Raw genomic sequence first — 19,031 nt, 5'->3', positions numbered from 1 at the left:
CAAGCTCCTTGTACGACATAAATATTCATATAAGTACCAGTATAAATTGAACATGAAATCTTTATGATTCAATTTATGGCAATGGCAAATGATTAACAGCTGACTAATAGATGATGTCAGCCACCTAAAATAAACTGAAGTAAACAATGCTCATTTTGCCTCTTAATACAATAGGAAGGAAATAAAGGCAAACAGGTTTACCCTATATTATGTTTAACACTGGTGTCAGATTTTATTCAGTTCTCTTATAGGACAAGTCAGATACCTCGCAACTTCACTAAACCTAGTCAGTCAGCGGGTGGTGAAGCTGGGTGCTGGCTTTTTTATTTATATATTTATTTTTTTATACTACCAGACAGGCGAGCGGCTCGTCGGATTGTAAGTGGTCATCACAGAAAGGCGCACATTAGTAAGGGTGATAACCTACCACTTATGAAAAGAAAGCCAATTTATATGACCCTTTCCTAGACTCGAGTTTTCATTATGTTCAAGAAAATAATTGTGATTAGTCTCCGTGTATAAATAAAACCTAAATTTAATTTTATCACCTACCTGCCTTACGTGAACCCTCATTGGGAACGCTATTGTTACCTATCAGCTGACTTTGCCTTATTTGTCCATTAATCGCTTCGTACAACATCCAGGGGAGGATATGGAGTGGGTCCTATACTAGGCCTATATTTAAACGGTGCACATACTAATCATGTTTATCATCATTTATAAACATTTAGATAGTTATCTCCGGGTCTGTTGCATTGCAAAGTATCTGATAGTCTATATGTAACAGATCAGCCTTAAAACTGTTTCACAGGTGTTGATAGGGCTAACTGGCCAATCACATCAGGCAGATTTAACTAGCAGTCACATCAGTTTCCGATTTATCTGACATATAACAATCTGTCAGATTAAAATATTCTACTAGATAATGGTGAAACAAGCCCCTGCTTGTTTTATCACTTTCTAATAAGGGTAGTATTATGAAACAGGCCCTTAGTATTTAGTACTACATATTTCCTTGAACTGAATTGATATGAGTAAATAAAAGATTACATAGAAATCATAATTTATATATTTAATCACTGAAATCGCATAGGATTGGTAAAACAAATGGCCTTTGAATATAAAAATATTTTAACATCACATCAACATCTTACCCTAGTATCAAAATAAAAATTGATAAGACACAAAGTTGTAATTACATACAATATACATGATAAATTCCCATAAATATTAGACATTCCTATAATTGAAACTTAGTTTTTGAACTCTAAGCACTAAGAATAAAAAAAATCTCTAACATAATTTTACCAAAGCTTATTTTTGTATGATTTAAAGATTATACACACAGCCAAAATATGCATACAAAACTGAGAAAAACAAATTATGTACAACTATTTAGATTGGGGTTGCCGACGTCTTAATTTCATCAAAGCCTCTTGCCTCTTCTTTTCAATTAACAATTTTATATCTACAGGACCATTTGATTTTTGTTGATTCCGATTTAAATCAGGTAGCTGTGTGGGTTGTGATATTTTCTGAACTGCTGCACTTGGAATTCTGGGTTGAAACAATGCTTTCCTTGGTGCGGCTTGACTTTGCTGAGGCTGTGACAGCTGTTTACTATTTTGACTCGAAGTAAATGGTAATAGCCTTTTGGCAAACAATTTCTCTCTAGCTTGTTGTCGTTTCCGCTCTATCTGGTCAGGGCTGCACCTTATGGGAGAATCACCAGGATCTGAAAGAATATAAAAATACTTAAAAAATGACATTATGTTTTTGTTTACCTATTTTGATATATTTTTTGTTCAAAATACAAATTCAAATTCAAATTCAAAATTCTTTATTCAATTTAGGATGATATACATCACTTATTGACGTCAAAAATTACTTAAACTAAGTCTACTGCCGGCTTCCAAAGCGCAGGTGAAGAAGAAGCGGCGCAACAAACTTCACCGCAGCCTTTTCTCCAAGGACGTCAATTAACAAATATAGGTCTTATATAAATGTTCAAAATACACCAATTACACAGGTAATCTGATGGCTGTAGTAGTGTATTAATAAATATCGTATTGCTACTCTCAAAGAGGATGAGACAAATTATGCTCAACAATGAATTATACTTTTTACAAAAAATAATATTTACATAAAGTTATTTAGCAATAAGAGTTTGATAGTGTACACTTAAATTTACCTGTACATCTGGCAATTTTATTTCCATATGGCATTGAATTATGCCTGCCAAAAGCCATGCCACTAGTGGAAGGCTTATTAGAATTGATCACAGGGGACTCGGGCATTGAATTGTGGCGACCAAAAGCATTAGACGGACTCCCATCATGTACTATTACTTCCTGAACTTTCCAATCTGAATTTTGTGGGTGATTACTTCGATTTATTTCATTTCTAATAGGCATCTGTGTTAACTGATCTATAACACTATCATTTAAATTACCAACTAAATTATCAAAGGAATCATTGTTCATACATAATGACTCAGCTTTTTTTATTTTACTAACAACTGGTGACTCTATTTTAATACAGTTCATTATAGCATCTATAGAATCTTCATTTATTTTAAAGCTAAAATCAGGTTTATTATTTCCAGAATTAAATTTACTCCTTGTGTCATAACAAACACGTTTAGGTGCCGAGGGTTCATTTTCTAAAATATTTTCCACAGCTTGGCTGGCTTTTAGTAGACATTCATTCATGGAATCATCTGATTCTAAAGCTGCTTCGGGATCCGGCTTAGCAAATTTTGAACTCAAAACATTTCTTCTAAGGCACCTAGAATTACTTTTTATTCCACTTTTAGGAGAATCTTTTGGCGATTCTAAAGACTCATTGAAAATATCTTCATCATTATTTGATGATGTGAAATTCTCTGATGTACACTTTTCTGATTTCTTTGATATTAACTCATGCAAATTTTGATTTAATTCAAGTAATTCTTGAAACAGTTCAGTCTTTTTCTGGGAATGTCGTATTGGTCTACGTTTTGGCAGTTGTTTTTCCATTAACTTATGTTTAGCTGGTTTTTTGGCTTTTCTACTGAGCGGTGTCGAGTTTTTAAACCGTGAACTAACAGTATGTTCTGATTTAGGTGTGTAGAAATTCCATACAACATCAGTTTCTCCTTCTGCACCATCCTGGGTGCACAGAAATGGCACGGGGCTTGCTGCATCGGAATCACAAACTGAATCACTATCTCTTGAAGGCGAATTTAGTTGCTCTGGAGTCGAACATGGTATGACTGGAAAAAAGACAACTTTAATTAAATGCCAAGAAAGTGACAATATTGTCTCAGTATAAAATGAATAAAGTAAACTGTAGTAACATTAGAACAGCTTGTTTCTTGTTTAGTTGTATACCTTTACTTTTGTTTTTTGCCACCATTTTTCCTGAACTACAGCGTTTTAGACTCATCTAAAAATTGCACTACCGCTAAAACTTCATTAATGTCTTAAAGAAATATATACAGGCGCTTTAAATAACACAAATTATTACAAAAACAGTGAATTGAAATCACGACATAAGCAAATAAGTGGTAGGTACGTACGTACATACACAAACGTTTTTTTTACTCACAGTCATAGACCAACCATTCAATCTTTATTTCATTTTCCCATGATGACAGATATTTATACATATGAGAGTGACAATTACAATTGACATTTTATGATTTTAACACAGCTTTGACAGATGTGTCATTTTTATCATGTTGGCCAAACTGTTGCAGGGTGAGGATTTGGGGTAAAAAGAAACTCATCTAATGTATGAAGTACCTACCATTAATTAATGAAAATTTTGTTTACTTTTTCAAATTTATTATTGCTTTCAGTTTGGATTTTTACACTCGCACAAAATCCAAAAGAAGTCAAATACTATATGTCTACAAACTAGACAGGCAGGCCCATAGCAGGACTGACAACTGACAACTATTGCAAGCCAAGCAGTGCAAGCAAATGCTTGATTTTGTTATTAACTTCAGTCGAGTCTTAGCAAGTCCGTTGATTAGTCGTGTTTTGCGTTGCTCGCTTTTGTTATCGCGATGCTTTTTCGGAAGTGACATTTCAAGTGTAAAGTGAGCAAAAACTTCTTACAAAATGCTTGCAGACGGTGAAATTGTTGGTGACGGTTCATGGAACCTCACCATTTATGTGACGGACTTAAATGAAAAGCGTACAATGGTCGTAAAGGGAGACATGCACATCGGCGGGGTTATGCTAAAACTGACAGAGAGCTTCGGTGAGTTGTTAACTCTTGTGTCATTGACATAACTTTGTTTACAGTATTTACAGTCAAAAAGAGAATACTTTAATATATGGTAAGGACATATCATATAACTAAATCTGTGGGTTATTGTGATGGGCAATGCCCGAAATAAACAAATTTTGTTTTATTTTATAATGGAAAATAAATAACTTACAAAATATTTGGGGTCACACTCACGTGACTGAGTAGATAAGAAATATATTTTAAAATATCTGATAGTAAATTATTAAATAAATAGGAGTGAGTACTGTATATATTCACTTGGACAGATTGCTTCTGTTTTGTATTGCTGGCTGCCTTAAAGCCTAATGAGGCTAGGTAGGTATAGACTAATGTGTGATTTTGGCCCAGAAACTCACTTTAGCTTTGCCAAAATTGGGTGCTGGTGGAAGCTTTTGAGTGAGTGGCAAAATGAAATAAATATATTTTAAGTAGGTATTCATTTTATTTTTCTGCACATATTTTAAGTTCCCATTTTTTATGCAAAATAATATTACTCTATCTCATTAATTTGTTTAAATCCAGTTAACATTGGTGAAATATTTTTTGAAACAACAATTTGAGTGTGTTTGGCTTCAATCTTGCCAGATGGAAAGCAAATGGTTGCACACATGCTCAAAAAATGCCTATTCCTACTCCTAAAACCCCCATTTGTGATATCCACAGGAAAATTTATAATATCTTTTTAATTTCTTTTAAAAAAATAAATATGCTAATCTTTCAAATTTACTATCTCCAAAGAAGAATCAAGTTTTTTCTCTTTAGATTGAAAGTAATGCAACTTAATAAATAACATTGAATCGTGAAATACGAGATTGAAGATTCATAAAGTACCTACCTAGGTATATAAATTCTTCTGTAAATGAATAATGACAACAGATCGCCACACTATAGTTACCTACTATACAAACAAGTAATCGCTTACTGGTTGTTACATAAATGGCGATGCCATCGTGGAGCCTATCTTATCTGAATTACGAATGAAATAAATGTGGATCATACACACACATTTTTATCGCCAATGCTATAAATACTAGAATTTAGTGTTTCTAATCTTTCAAATTTACTATCTCCAAAGAAGAATCAAGTTTTTTCTCTTTAGATTGAAAGTACTAATGTTACATAAAAGTTATGGGCACAAATACAAGGGAATACTAACTGAGACATAAAAATGTAGGATATATGATTTATTTTTTCCTGGTCATTCCATCGATGTTCAACACTAATTAAGCAAAACAGCTTGCATACTTATTTGAAAAATGTTTCTTCATTACTGTCCAAGAATTAGTTACAAAAAACATTCTTTACAAAATAGTTTGAACTATTCATGGTTCTGCCATAAGTCAGTTAGCATTAACATTTTATCAGAGCATATTTCATATTCATTATTCCTAAGAAACCCATCAAATGCTGACTGGCACTGATAGCAATAAATATGAGAGAAGGAGACAGCTTTGTTGAGTTAGAGTGGGAGAGAAGATGCGCGTACGCAACGCTCAGGCATGCGTCCTTCGCGAATGATATGTCGTCGTCGAGGACGGGTTTTTGTCTGACATGCCAGGTTTTATACTGTTAAGAAAGTATTTTAAATTTATTTAAAGTTACTTGCATCTATTGGAACATTCAAATTGTGAACTAGCATTTAACCGCGACGCCCCGCCTTAATATCCAACGAGAACAATACCTTTTTTCACACCTTTTAATTGGGGAAAAGTAAGTAATGTCTTTCGGCGAAATTTGCAATAAGCGAAGCACCTACTAATTCCATGGAAAATCGCTATTAAAAAAAACAACTTTTAGAATCTGTGTCTGTTTCATTCAGTCAAGTTCATAGCAAGGGACAGAAGCAAGGGATTATAAACCTAGATTTTAGATGATGAATAAATAATTGGCTACTAGATTTGTCTAATTTGTAATAACTCCCAAAATACATAACGAAACGACAATTGCTATATCCAAATAAACATGGCTGCATGTAAATAATGTTTAAATTTTCACCTACGCGACCCGATCCGACCTAATCGAAACCGATGTAATAAATAACTTTCAAAATGGCCGCCGATTTCGCCCACTATTTCAAAAGATTAAATTATTATTTGAAACGTCAGATTTGATATTTATGACTACTTTTATCAAATATTCATAATAAATTGATGCAAAATTTAGCATATAAATTTGAACAATAGAAAATTACAACATCTTTATAAAGGTCCCACCAGACGAATATCGCGTGTGATGCGTGTGCGAAAGAGACGGTCCTTTGCAAAAGATACTAGATACTGGCAGCCTCGAAAAAAAAAATACAACTTTTTATTATCACAAATACCCACAGATATAAAAACATAACTCTTGCCTTGGAAAATGCAACTTAATAAATAACATTGAATCGTGAAATACGAGATTGAAGATTCATAAAGTACCTACCTAGGTACATAAATTCTTCTGTAAATGAATAATGACAACACGATCGCCACACTATAGTTACCTACTATACAAACAAGTAATCGCTTACCGGTTGTTACATAAATGGCGATGCCATCGTGGAGCCTATCTTATCTGAATTACGAATGAAATAAACGTGGATCATACACACGCATTTTTATCGCCAATGCTATAAATACTAGAATTTAGTGTTTATTTAGCAGTATCTCAGTAAGTGAAGGCGAAATCAGTTAATTGAATACTCAATTTGCTATTGAACAGACTAGCGCCTCACGTCCGCAGACCGCGAATTCTGCAGAACGCGAGTGTAGATGGCGCGAATCGCGGCGCGAGTATCATCTAGCGCATTTGTATATATAGACTCGATAGTCAATTAAAACCTCACGATACTTAAATAGGTACGTAATGTAAGAATGTCAATTGGAGACGCAACCAGGTGACTAGCTGTGTTTCTGATCTACCTTACCATAATCATAGTTCCATACATAACCCACCATGCTTAAGCCTCTCTTTCTTATCCGTATCTGTCGTGCTCGCAGCTACTTGTCATAGCTCATCACCTGACACTACTTTCCTTTCATCTGAGTCCGTGATATATATATTCTGTTAGCCCAGAGGTGTGCCACTATTATATAAAGGTCTCCCCAATACATTTCCAATCGTCTCTGTCCTGGGTCTGATCATTTTCCCTGCATCTACTTTCGCAACAAAACTTACAAGTACTTAAGCAGTTGCAAGAGGAGTATTTTTTTCGTTGTTTGGTAACTAATGAGCACAGCTAGTGAGAGAAGAATTATTTCTCCACTATCGTCAGTCCAGTTAAATAAATAATCTCCCGTTGAGCGTCTGACCCTATTTGCTCGTAGGCCGGAGCCCATGGTTCGCTAGCTTCGAAATGGACCATCTCTGCAACGATACTATCGACTGTATCACAAACATATCATAAACAAATTTTGTTTCTACATCTGTCTATGATATATACTTTACGAGGAACTCGTATCCGTCCCTCCCTAGAGTAGATAAGGCGTTATCATCCGCTCATTGTTCCACCATGTTGATGAGTTCGACCAATCGGAAGGGCGGGCATTGACATTGTTATATTTAGCGCAAAGGGCCGATAGTACCTTATGTTGATTATTTCATGTATTACAACATCGTTTGTCTAACATTAGAGAATATTTATCGGTGGAATATTTCCTATGACTCAATTTTTGACTATACCTGTATATGATACTTTACTGATGCATGAAATTGACCAACTTGTGAATCATCCCAATTTAATGTTGTATTCCCATGTGTTAACATAGGATTGCAGACATGGGAGGTGTTAACCCAGGTCTCTCTTTCACAATGTCATTATATTACCTATATACCATAAAAATAAGCATCATTAATATAAACAAGTAAACTAAATAGCCAACCAAACTCAAAGTAGCGGTATTGTTGATAGCAGCTTACCACTTCTAATACAATAAATTTCGGAGAACACGTCCTGCTTCGTGTAGCAAGCGGTTTTGCAGTAGGTAGTAAGTACTACCTTTTAAGATAAAATGGAAATTTATTCGCATAGCACTACAAAATTACGACGCTCATTAACACTAAAGCGCTCTTTACTCCTACCATTGTTCCAAACTTGGTAGTTACGAGTATAAGGGTCAAGACACACCAAACTGATATTAATGACGCTTTGATCGCTCTCGAAATTCAGTAGGATCTAAGCTTTTTTTGAAAGACAAAATTATTCAGAAAATTAAATACAAATATGAACATTCCTAGGTCTATCGTAACAGCTATTGAAGTTGCTTGCTTGCGTAATGGCTAAAGCCTATGGAGATGGCCCACGGAGAGAATATCCTTGTCTTAAAACTGAAATCGTATTGTACCTAGTATGGAATAGGCATTGTTAGATGCAGATTAGGCAAGTCATTTTAATTAACCGTTATCAAGCCACTGCTAATTTGGTCGATGCCTATAATGGTAGATTCCATTATCCATGAAAGCCTCCATTATCGACTCAATGTGGGAGATAAGTGTGACATTCTAGCTCTCACAATAAACCCTTGTTTCGACATGTACTTGATACGCCCGCATACGCTTGGTGATAGGTTGAATAATGCCAGAGTACATTGTGGTTGGTTATTTAGTACCTGTATAATAAAACACATATGTAGATTCTATGGTATTGTACTGGCTTCTTTTCAGTGTAATGTGAACTCGGATGGATTAGTCACTGTGACAATCTTCGATCCTGAATGCTTTAAAATCGAATCATTCAGAAATAATACTTTCGCAGTGACTTGTTCACGTCATATTCTAAATTATATATTATTTAGCTATGCTTCAAAGTTACTAGCATTTCGAAACAAAGAATTTGGGGCAATCCTCAAACTTATATACGTATTTGATGCCGATAGACAGCTATATCTAGCAAATACTGTATTGTTGATAGTTAATAATTTATACAAAACTGAGAAGCCAATATAAAAACATCTGTTTCGCACCAAAACATCGAATGCAAGTCAAGGGAATAAATCGATATGCCTGAAACGGTCACAATGAACAGTATACCCACGCTTTTATCCAGCAAGTCTATAAATTCACGAACGTGCTTTTGTAAAATGCCACTGTATAATATTAGCAACGAGGTACCAATACAGCAACAAATGAATAGATTGTCGAATATAACTGGAAAGCTTGAAACCGTCAACGTTTCAGCACAAAAGAAAGCTATAAAATCTTAATAATTTTGTGGTAGAAGAGCTGTTAAAACTAAATATTTCCGATAGAATAACTAAACAAAATAACAGTATTTGACGATTGTCTTAGACAAACTGTGGATTAGTGAGCTAGCTTAGCCGGAGAAGTAGTTACTCTATGCGATAATAATATTCGAATGTCTTCGGACAGCTTTGGGGTGCTGCTTATATCTTTTTACATAGTAAGTATAAAAGAAAATAAATATGCGAGTCGTCGTATCATAATCTTAAATCATATCTTCAAAGAAAATTGTTACCACAACCGTCAGTTTTTGTGCCCGCAAATTGCCATGAGGAGCCACAAGTGCCAACTAAGGAAGGGCACAGGATTAAGGAATTGGAACAGATGCTCTCCTGCGTTAAGGAGATACGCTGGTTGAGGTCTAGCATGGCTCTAACTACGGAGTACATACAGTATCTGTGGCTCTAACGGTCGCGCGCATTCCACCACTACTGGTCTACTGACTAATTGCTTTACACAGTGCTACTGCTTCTGTTAATGTTTCATTGGGACATATATTTTCTTTGTGCGTTTCTAGTTCTCTTTAAAATTTGAAGACTTCATTGGAATGCATTGGCATTTCTAGAAGCAAGGTGTTTAGAATTGTCTAAACACCTTGCTTCTAGAAATTTCTCTTAGTACCATTAATGTAAAACAAAAATTAGAGTATTCTCTTATTCAGTATATAAAAAAATTGGTTCATAGTTTCCGAGCAAACTTTTAACAGTCAGTCAACTTTTATTATGCCGTTTGCTTAATTGTGTTCGACTCTTAATCTTAGACACATAGATCCTACGTTTTATAAAATCTAGGCGCTTCATCACTACGCCGAATCGTTTCACTTTTAGCCAGTAGGTACTCCATTTATCAACCATTCTTTCAACTACATTGTTTACGAATCGCAACACTAATTTCGGCATTCTGCTTAACTACGTGCCTAATGCTTCGCCTAACGGTATCAAACGCGAATACAAATTAAGCATTAATACATTAATGTTCTCTTTAGACATTTCTGGCTAAATGTTCTCGCTAAACCTTCTATTTATAGACTTCCAGTCCATTAAAACATAGTTTAACCCAAATACTACATACATATACTATACTGTCTTCATCTTCTCTAGTCCGATGACTATAGGTATAATTTACATTTTACAATTTACTTTTTTCGGATAAAAAGAGTATTTAGCCATACTATGGTTAACTGAAAACTTTAGAATTACTATCATACACTCTACCTCATCAATATCTTCGTTCGTTATTTATGGCAATATTATAGTAGTTATTAGTAGTGTCTATTTCAAAACGTGCATATTTATCCAAGGCATGCAACATTGTAAGCCTGCTAACAACTCTGTATGGTAATCTCAAACAGCTTGTCCATATATTTCAGTCATTCCTAACTGGTAGCTGGTGGTTACAGTAATTGTCACATTTGCAACTGTATTGCCTCACAGCTTCACTGGAATACGAAGGCAAATGTTGTGATTCCGAATATGACTATTGCCATATTTAACTGATTACATGATGAACATAATTGCAACCCTTTATTGGTGCTTTCCCATAAGTAGAATGAATATCTATTGCTTTTCAAATGCCAGACTTTTAGTTCTATTCAATAGAACATTATTTTTATATAAAATTTCGAAAATGTACAAACACTAAATGAAAAGATATATCTTATTTTAGGAGTAGCACAGGCAACAAAAGATTTTGTGATCCATCGATGATGAAACTTTTCTCTATCGTTGATCAAATCACGATAACCTCTCTCAGTACTATTTTTCCTACGATTTATTCCTGAAAAATCATTATTTCAGTCTTGTAACCCCTTTTTATAAGCTTAATTCTCTGTTTTATCAATAATGTTTAAGCAACACATTCCTGCATGATTAGTTTGTCCGATCAAACATTTATGTCTCGAAACCTGCAGTCCAGTTGAATAAATAATCTTTACAATATCGTATTAGTTGTGATTAATATTTTCATGTCAAGTTACAGGCTACTTTATTCATAATCACCTATTGACGTCAATAATGTATTTATAACTAACTTTACGACCACCTAATTACAAGATCTCGCGCCCTGGATTCTGTAGCATTATATGCAGACTTCAATTCGAAGATTTATTCTAATACATATATGTGTTAGATATAAGTTGTCCACCGCTGTCTGCATATGCTGTTGATATCGATAAGTGACTACCACTTTCTATCGCGTAATTAGAACCTCTATTTGAACCGGAAGTAATCAATCACTACTTATGAAATAAAGATACTTTTAAAGAAAATGGCACGCATATGGTATCGCTTTCACAATCAAATAGTTTGGCTTTACCATCTCAGTATACCATAAGGCGGTAACGATCAAAATGATATTGAATAGATTTCAAAAATTAAATTAAAATAAATTTTTTTATTGTTTATACGATAGGCTGCTATTTATGTATCCAGAACTGGCCAATAATTCTAGAATATTTAAAAAGTAATTACAACATTTGAAAATAGAACTCTTCGGCTAGAGAATAAATATTTTTCATGTCCCTGTCATTTGTTTTTTTCAATTGGCGCCAATTTTGAAAATAGCTTGTCTTCATTGCCATGGATTTAACTCGTGAACATTTTCGCGCGATGATTTATTATGATTTTCGGCGTGGATTAACTCAAAAACAGTGCATCGAACAACTGATTTTAACTTTTGGAGATGAAGCACCATCGAAAACCACTGTGTATTATTGGTTTAAGGAATTTCAACGTGGACGGTCTATGCTCACGGATGAAATTAAGGAGGGTCGTCCTAAATCGGTAGTGGTACAACAAAATATTGATGCTGTGCGACAATTGTAATGCAAGATCGTCATGTTTCATACCGCGAGATAGAGGCGTCTCTGGGCATTAGTATGACGAGTATACACGCGATATTACACGAACATTTAATTGTTAAAAAAATTTGTTCGCGTTGGATTCCGCACAACTTGAGCGTAGATCAAAAACAGGCTCGTGTCGACTGGTGTAAGAAAATGATAAAAAAATACAACCGTGGCACGTCAAAAGCTGTTTATAATATCTACACAGGTGACGAAACCTGGATCTATGCTTATGACCCTGAAACTAAACAGCAGTCAACGGTGTGGGTCTTTCAAGATGAACCGAATCCAACAAAAGTTGTTCGTGCGAGAAGCACTTTAAAGCAAATGGTCGCTTGTTTTTTTGGTATCAACGGACATGTAGCTACAGTGCCACTAGAGAATAGTAGGACGGTTAATTCTGAATGGTACACCACCATTTGTTTGCCAGAAGTCTTTGAAAAAATACGAAAGAACAATCCACAACGCAGAATCATACTTCATCACGACAATGCTAGCTGCCACAAGTCGGCTGAAACAAATAATTTTTTGGAGGGTCAAAAGATTGAATTGACGGGTCATCCGCCGTACAGCCCCGACCTGGCACCCAATGTTTTTTATTTATTTCCAAACATTAAAAATAAATTACGTGGTCAACGTTTTTCGAGCCGCGAAGAGGCCGTTGATGCGTTCAAAACACACGTTTTGGACATACCTCAATCAGAATGGAAAAAGTGCTTTGAAAATTGGTTTCATCGTATGCAGAAGTGCATAGATCATCGCGGAGAATACTTCGAGAAACAATAAAACCATATGTAATAATATATGTTTGTTTAATTTTGTTATTCCGGATACATAAATAGCAGCCCTCGTACATACAATTAGCTATTTTCTAATTGAATTTAGGTATCAGATTTATAAATGAAAATATGTGTTTATATGTCATATCATAAAGATAAGTTCTTGTATGAATGATGGGAAATTTCTTGGATGCAGTAAGAAATAAACAACAACGACAATTTGTTTTCTGTTTGTTATGTTTAGCATTAACTATATACATTTTCTAATCACATGAAAATTCAAACACGCTTTCACGCCAAATTTCACAAAATGGTAATAACAATACAATCGACGTTTCCGTACAAACGTTGACCTTTGTTGTATCCCTCATTGTCATGCGAGCCACGAGATTCTGCAGTTTGCACAAGATGCCACTGGCACGGTGGAAATAATGACAGACGAAGAAAGTTAACAACTCCATGTTCGACCCTAATAACTTTTTTGACGCCTTGGATTCCACGGAAAAGGAATTCATTTTTATATTCTGCTGTTGTTAAAACTTCTTCGATAATTTTAACACGATCTTCCACTTATTAGCTAAGCTGCTTTCTTAACGTATACTCGTATTTGTTAGTAACGAAAATTCTTCTGCATCTTACAGTTTATGCTATTACAAATTAATATAAAATAGTAGAATGATAGAACGGTGATTCAAGTTTACCGATGACTCCATATTACTCGCTGTCACGCATAGTAGACCGGTTTTCTGCAAGTGACGTCATCACCAGTGACCAATGCTTATATGGTGATATTGACACATTCTCGTTTCGTTTTTTAACGTTAAATGGGTACTTGGGGGTCGTTGACGGTCTTGATGTGTCTTTTCATTTCATTGCTAATGATATCTTAATTTCACATTTGCCTTTCTCCATATACTTATATTTATAGACGATCGACGAACACAAGCTATCTCACTATGATAAATATTCTATTTAAGATAAAGTGACCAATTTTTTATTTGGCAACTTGACAAAATCGCGAGAAAGGTCAAACTAGCTGTCACTATCAATCATGATCGTGAATTCAAGACACTCTGAGCTCTGTATAAATTTTAGTTCATTCTATAAAAATAGCTTTTTAAATTCCAGTCTCTCTATTTCGTTGAAATAATTTCACTAAAGCAATTATTGTTTTACATTCATCCATTCCGTTTCAAAACGTATAGACATTGTTTTATTTAACTAAGCGTAAATCATGAGCCGTGCCGTGAAACTTCGGCTGCCCTGATTCTCTATTTATAAAACTGACTTCAGAGTTACTATAGAAACACTACACTCGATGTTTTCGACACCTTTCCGCCGGCCACTGGTGTTTTGCCAACACCCATCGAAATAGTTTGAATGAAACCTATTGTTATGTTTCTTCAGTCCTGCCTGTAACAGCTTCCTGTACAACCAGTGCTATTGAAAATTCAACCTTACGTTGATCAACTTGAAAAATAATCGATAAAATCATATATCTAATCACATAAGTCATATTAAGTTTCTAAGTTGATTTGTATAATAGGATTTATTTTGTCGTGAAAGGTATCAATAAACATACCTATCTGACAATTTTGTGAGTTTAGTAGATACTAATACAGAAAGGATGGTGTTCACTGCTCAGTGTTCTTTTAGACATTAAAAATAGTGTCATACATATGTAATGTAACCACTGCTAATGTCAGAGTAGGTGTCATCCGTGTCACTGAGTTTGCAGTTCCATTATGGATCCATTAACGTTGATTGCATGTGATGCGATGCACTGCACACCCACATTGCCTTTACTTTTCATTACTTAGTAGTTTACATTAGATTACTTCGGTTCATTAGATAAGATGAACTATCATTATGTATCATTATGATTATGTCTTATCGAATGTAATCTTAATATCTATTTATCTTCGTTTACTAAATTACATTCTGCATTATGATTTTTATTCCGATTTTATTCCGCGGACATAAATTGTATTGCGAGGTAAACATGTTACGTGTGTAGCCGCCATTTGTAGTTATATCATGACTTCACTACATGAATAAATTCGCCCATATGTATGTTACATTGTCCTCAAAATTTTTGGAGGTCAAGGTTGTAACGGGATTGTCGCCGCTCCTTCTGTTTACTGATCCATTACCATCACATAGTACTAAATTTGAATTTATATATATTACGATACATTGAATTGAATTCTATTGAAATTAGGTTTTCTTTTTGGATTGGCATCAATGCCCTGTCTTTTATTTCTATTTTAAAAGCTTTTTTTTATACTAGTCAACTGTAGAATTTTTTTCTGTAATATTAACTACATTATAATGTATTATATGCTGTACAACATATATAGTTTGTCGCGTGCACTTTCCTCATTAACTATATTTAGTGTTGCGATGACTTCATCTGCTTTTGTGTCATATGGCTGTAACAAATTTCTGTGGTATGTTAAATGATATAAGTGCGTAAAACATATTGGAGCAAGGACAATGCGGCAAATACAGTTTACTAAGTTTCTTGTTTCTCAAATGTTTCTTTATTTGCTCCTCATAATAATATATTGGATTTTGTCATAAGTCAGACATAACTGTGTTACTGTTTGACATAATATGTTATAGTACTTACCTACCTCTATTTAATTATACTTTCAAGTACTTAAATCTAAAAAGGTGCTATTGACATTGGTTATAACCTATGGTGATGGGCATTAGAATATTTCTTCGATTTGAAATCATCTAAAATATTAAAAGGCTACCTATGTGTTAATTTGGCCATTATCTGAAATGAATGATTAAAAAAAATATCTAAGTTACTATAACCATTTTAAAGGCCCTCTAAACAGTGATAATCCAGAATGTCGTTGTGAAAAATAACTTTAAACGGTCATTTATTCTTGTGATGGTGACTTTGTTCGGGTCAATATAGTTTCTGACGCCTGTCACTCAGCTTTGTGAGTTTATACAAAAGATGTTATGGCAAGCATTTTTCATTTTAAGCTAAAGCTATGCTATCGACAATACGTATAATCATATACGTATTGTCGATAGCAGTAAGTACGTAAGTGTGAATACTAGACAAGTGAATGTACTATACATTGTATGTAGGCAATACACTTTTTATATAGAGTAGACCTCCCGCCGCGAATGTCACTAATTGTTTCACTTCTTTTCCGTAGTTCCATTGGATGTCCCTCCTGAGTTTGTTGTCTGAAAAGAATTTCCTTCGAATTTTACTAAAAAACAATTACTCACATAGAATTTATTTTAAAATGAAGCTATGGAAATAAGCTCGCATAAAAAATAAGTTTAACAAGCTTTGCTCTTCTTTAACGTGACTACCATTGAATTTTCATGCAGTCTTCTACTTCGTCTATCTTTACCATATATGTAGAGAGAAACACTTCTAGTTTCCGAAGCTGAAAGCATATAAATTACAACCTACGCTTTGACGAAGATTTTCTTTTATGTTAAATCCTTCTATGGTAGTTTAGTTAGATCTTTTATTAGAAATATTCGTAGAATGTCAAGTTTTATTATATAAATTACTACCATAACTATATTCCTTGCATTCTGTAAGCATTGCCAACATTATTCGAGAGATATAACTATGAAAATTTAAAGCATCTAGTTCTAAGTATAACTCCTATTAGAATATTCCGTTTTGAGGCCAGATCGGCCGTTGATCGAAATACAGCATTTGTAGTCGGCTTAGTTGTGCAATCCACAAATTCCAGATGTGATGTTACTTCGACGGATTGAAACATTTACGGCTTGCGGTGCCAATTCGTTGATCAAGTTACCTTTATGATTAAACGTTTATGTGCGGTTGCCTTCAAAGAAGAGGGTCTCCACATTCCACACCACAGCATTAGTTAAATCAATTTTCACTAAAATTACATCACAGAATGTCATGGATTTTATATTTATTGCTAAAGTCGTTTCTGTCTTGGGGACAATGCGTAACCAAGATCATCAATGCTAAATGATTGTACCGTTTGTTTTTCTTACACGACCTTATCTCCAATTAGTCGATTGTAAAATCAATTTGTTCTGTTTCAAGGTACAACGCTATTGGGGCTTGACGATCCATTGTCTTTATTTTTGGTTCACTTCAACAATATATTTGATTATCTTCAAATTAGACTAATTCTATTCATTTGTTAACTCCGTGGCTTGGAAATTCTGATTTTGGTTTTTAATTTTCATTCTCATAGGTAGGTATTATATTCTTTAGTCCTTGTCTCATCAATCCTTTTTATTGATTTATATTTTTTAAAGCAACTGGACCAGGAATTCTGTTTAAACAGAATGATGTCGTGCTGTATATATTCTGTATCATTAGTGTAATGTATTCACAACCTATACATGCAACCACAAAGCCTCAGATAAGGCGTCAGAAGGTCGCACTCGTAACAGAATCTAGTTAGCTTCTTTCCTGTATTTATTTTGTGTACTTCAGTGGAAAGAAATAATTCACGTTGTGATTCAGATTCGTAAGGAAGTTCAACATAAACCATATCTGACATGTATTTATAACATACAAACTGTTATAAATTTATTATTCGACGAAACTAGACGCTAAAATTTATCTGGCTTTAGATTGTTTTATATTTTCTGTGAAATAAAAATGTAGATGCGTTTTTAAACCATCGTATACTTAAAACAAGAGGACAAAGGAACTTGCCAGAATCGATTTCTAAATATAAAATGCTAAAATATTAAAGGACTGAACCAATACGCATTCGAAAATACATTCAAACATCAAAGGCGCGCTCATTACTTGTTTTCAGAATATTGGGACATTTTCCCCGAAGTAATAACGATTTGCAAACATTGCAACTGCAACCATATGCAAATGCATCACGACAAAACTAATAACAGTTCAAAAGTCGCGCACAGGATGGCTATTGATTTCCTATGTTCACCCATTTTGCATTCCACAAATTCTGAGTTAACTAGGTACGGTTTTTGAAATAATGAAATCTTCATTAAGCACGAATAGTGTCTCACACATAATTAAACTAAATATTGTAATGGACTACAAATGTATAATTTATGTAATTTCATAAACTACTTGAGAATAAGAAGAACTCAAGAAGGTCGAAAGTTTTAATTTGTGAAAATTTACAAGATTTGTCTGCATAGGATTTCGCCATGACAGAACTATAGATAACATATGTGAACAAATAACAAATGGAGAATTGGAGATCCATTGTCATATTAGAAACGCTTTAGAACAGATAGATATTAGTAGAAGCTTTAGAACATAATACAAAATAACATTGCCTCGTAGAAAGCTGTCATTGAAACTGAATCCTGTTTTTAAAGCAATGACCATATTGAACCATAAACAAGTGAGCCATATCGTATCATTTGTAGCACTAAAATCATTGGCGTGCATAACAGCATAATACGTATTGGCAAGTCCGGTTTTGTTCCGACAATCTGCATATACGCTTTCTTTTGAGAGGGGTCGTCAGAGGTGGTTCAACGAACTGACGGCATACCTTATTATTAAATGAACAAGTGTATTTATGTTCTGGATTAAAATAACTTTATAACCATACCTATTTTTACTTACTTGTATAAGCACTATAATTAGGGAATAATCATAAAGTTTTAATGATAAAATACAGACAGTTAACATAGCTATATCTTTTCATGATATATTCATTCGACCATTGGTATATGCTAATCATAAATTATAATCTTTTCTCCAAACGGAACTAAGTAAATCGATCATTCAAATCACCGCATCGATAATGACGTCTGTCTGTGGCCGTATTAACATTAGATATGTAAATAGCTTTAACATGCTGGTCACGACTATAATCAGACGATAGGACTTTATTGACGAAATTGAATCAAGATTCAAGATTAACCCTTCATTAGACCACCCGCATGTATTC

The 19,031-nt window shown here is 34.2% G+C and overlaps 1 protein-coding gene across 4 annotated transcripts; it reads right to left on the bottom strand.

Moving 5' to 3' along the window:
* Window positions 1-1,051: 1,051 nt before the first annotated feature.
* On the bottom strand, window positions 1,052-3,650 carry LOC128677260 (uncharacterized). 4 transcript variants are annotated; one of them, XM_053757970.1, is made up of 3 exons: window positions 3,589-3,650; window positions 2,192-3,253; window positions 1,052-1,735 (listed from the first exon to the last, which is right to left on the bottom strand). In XM_053757970.1, exons 1-3 carry the CDS (start codon window positions 3,647-3,649, stop codon window positions 1,392-1,394), a joined length of 1,467 nt encoding a protein of 488 aa, XP_053613945.1. In that variant the 5' UTR covers window position 3,650; the 3' UTR covers window positions 1,052-1,391. The 4 variants fall into 4 exon arrangements, with proteins under 4 accessions (XP_053613945.1, XP_053613946.1, XP_064292586.1 ...); XM_053757971.1 differs by having other exon boundaries at window positions 3,564-3,637; XM_064436516.1 differs by having other exon boundaries at window positions 3,560-3,609.
* Window positions 3,651-19,031: the final 15,381 nt, after the last annotated feature.

This window comes from Plodia interpunctella, chromosome 17 (genome assembly GCF_027563975.2).
Source record: "Plodia interpunctella isolate USDA-ARS_2022_Savannah chromosome 17, ilPloInte3.2, whole genome shotgun sequence".
In the NCBI taxonomy this organism is placed as follows: Eukaryota; Metazoa; Arthropoda; class Insecta; order Lepidoptera; family Pyralidae; genus Plodia; species Plodia interpunctella.
This window is presented reverse-complemented; position numbering and strand designations above follow the sequence as displayed.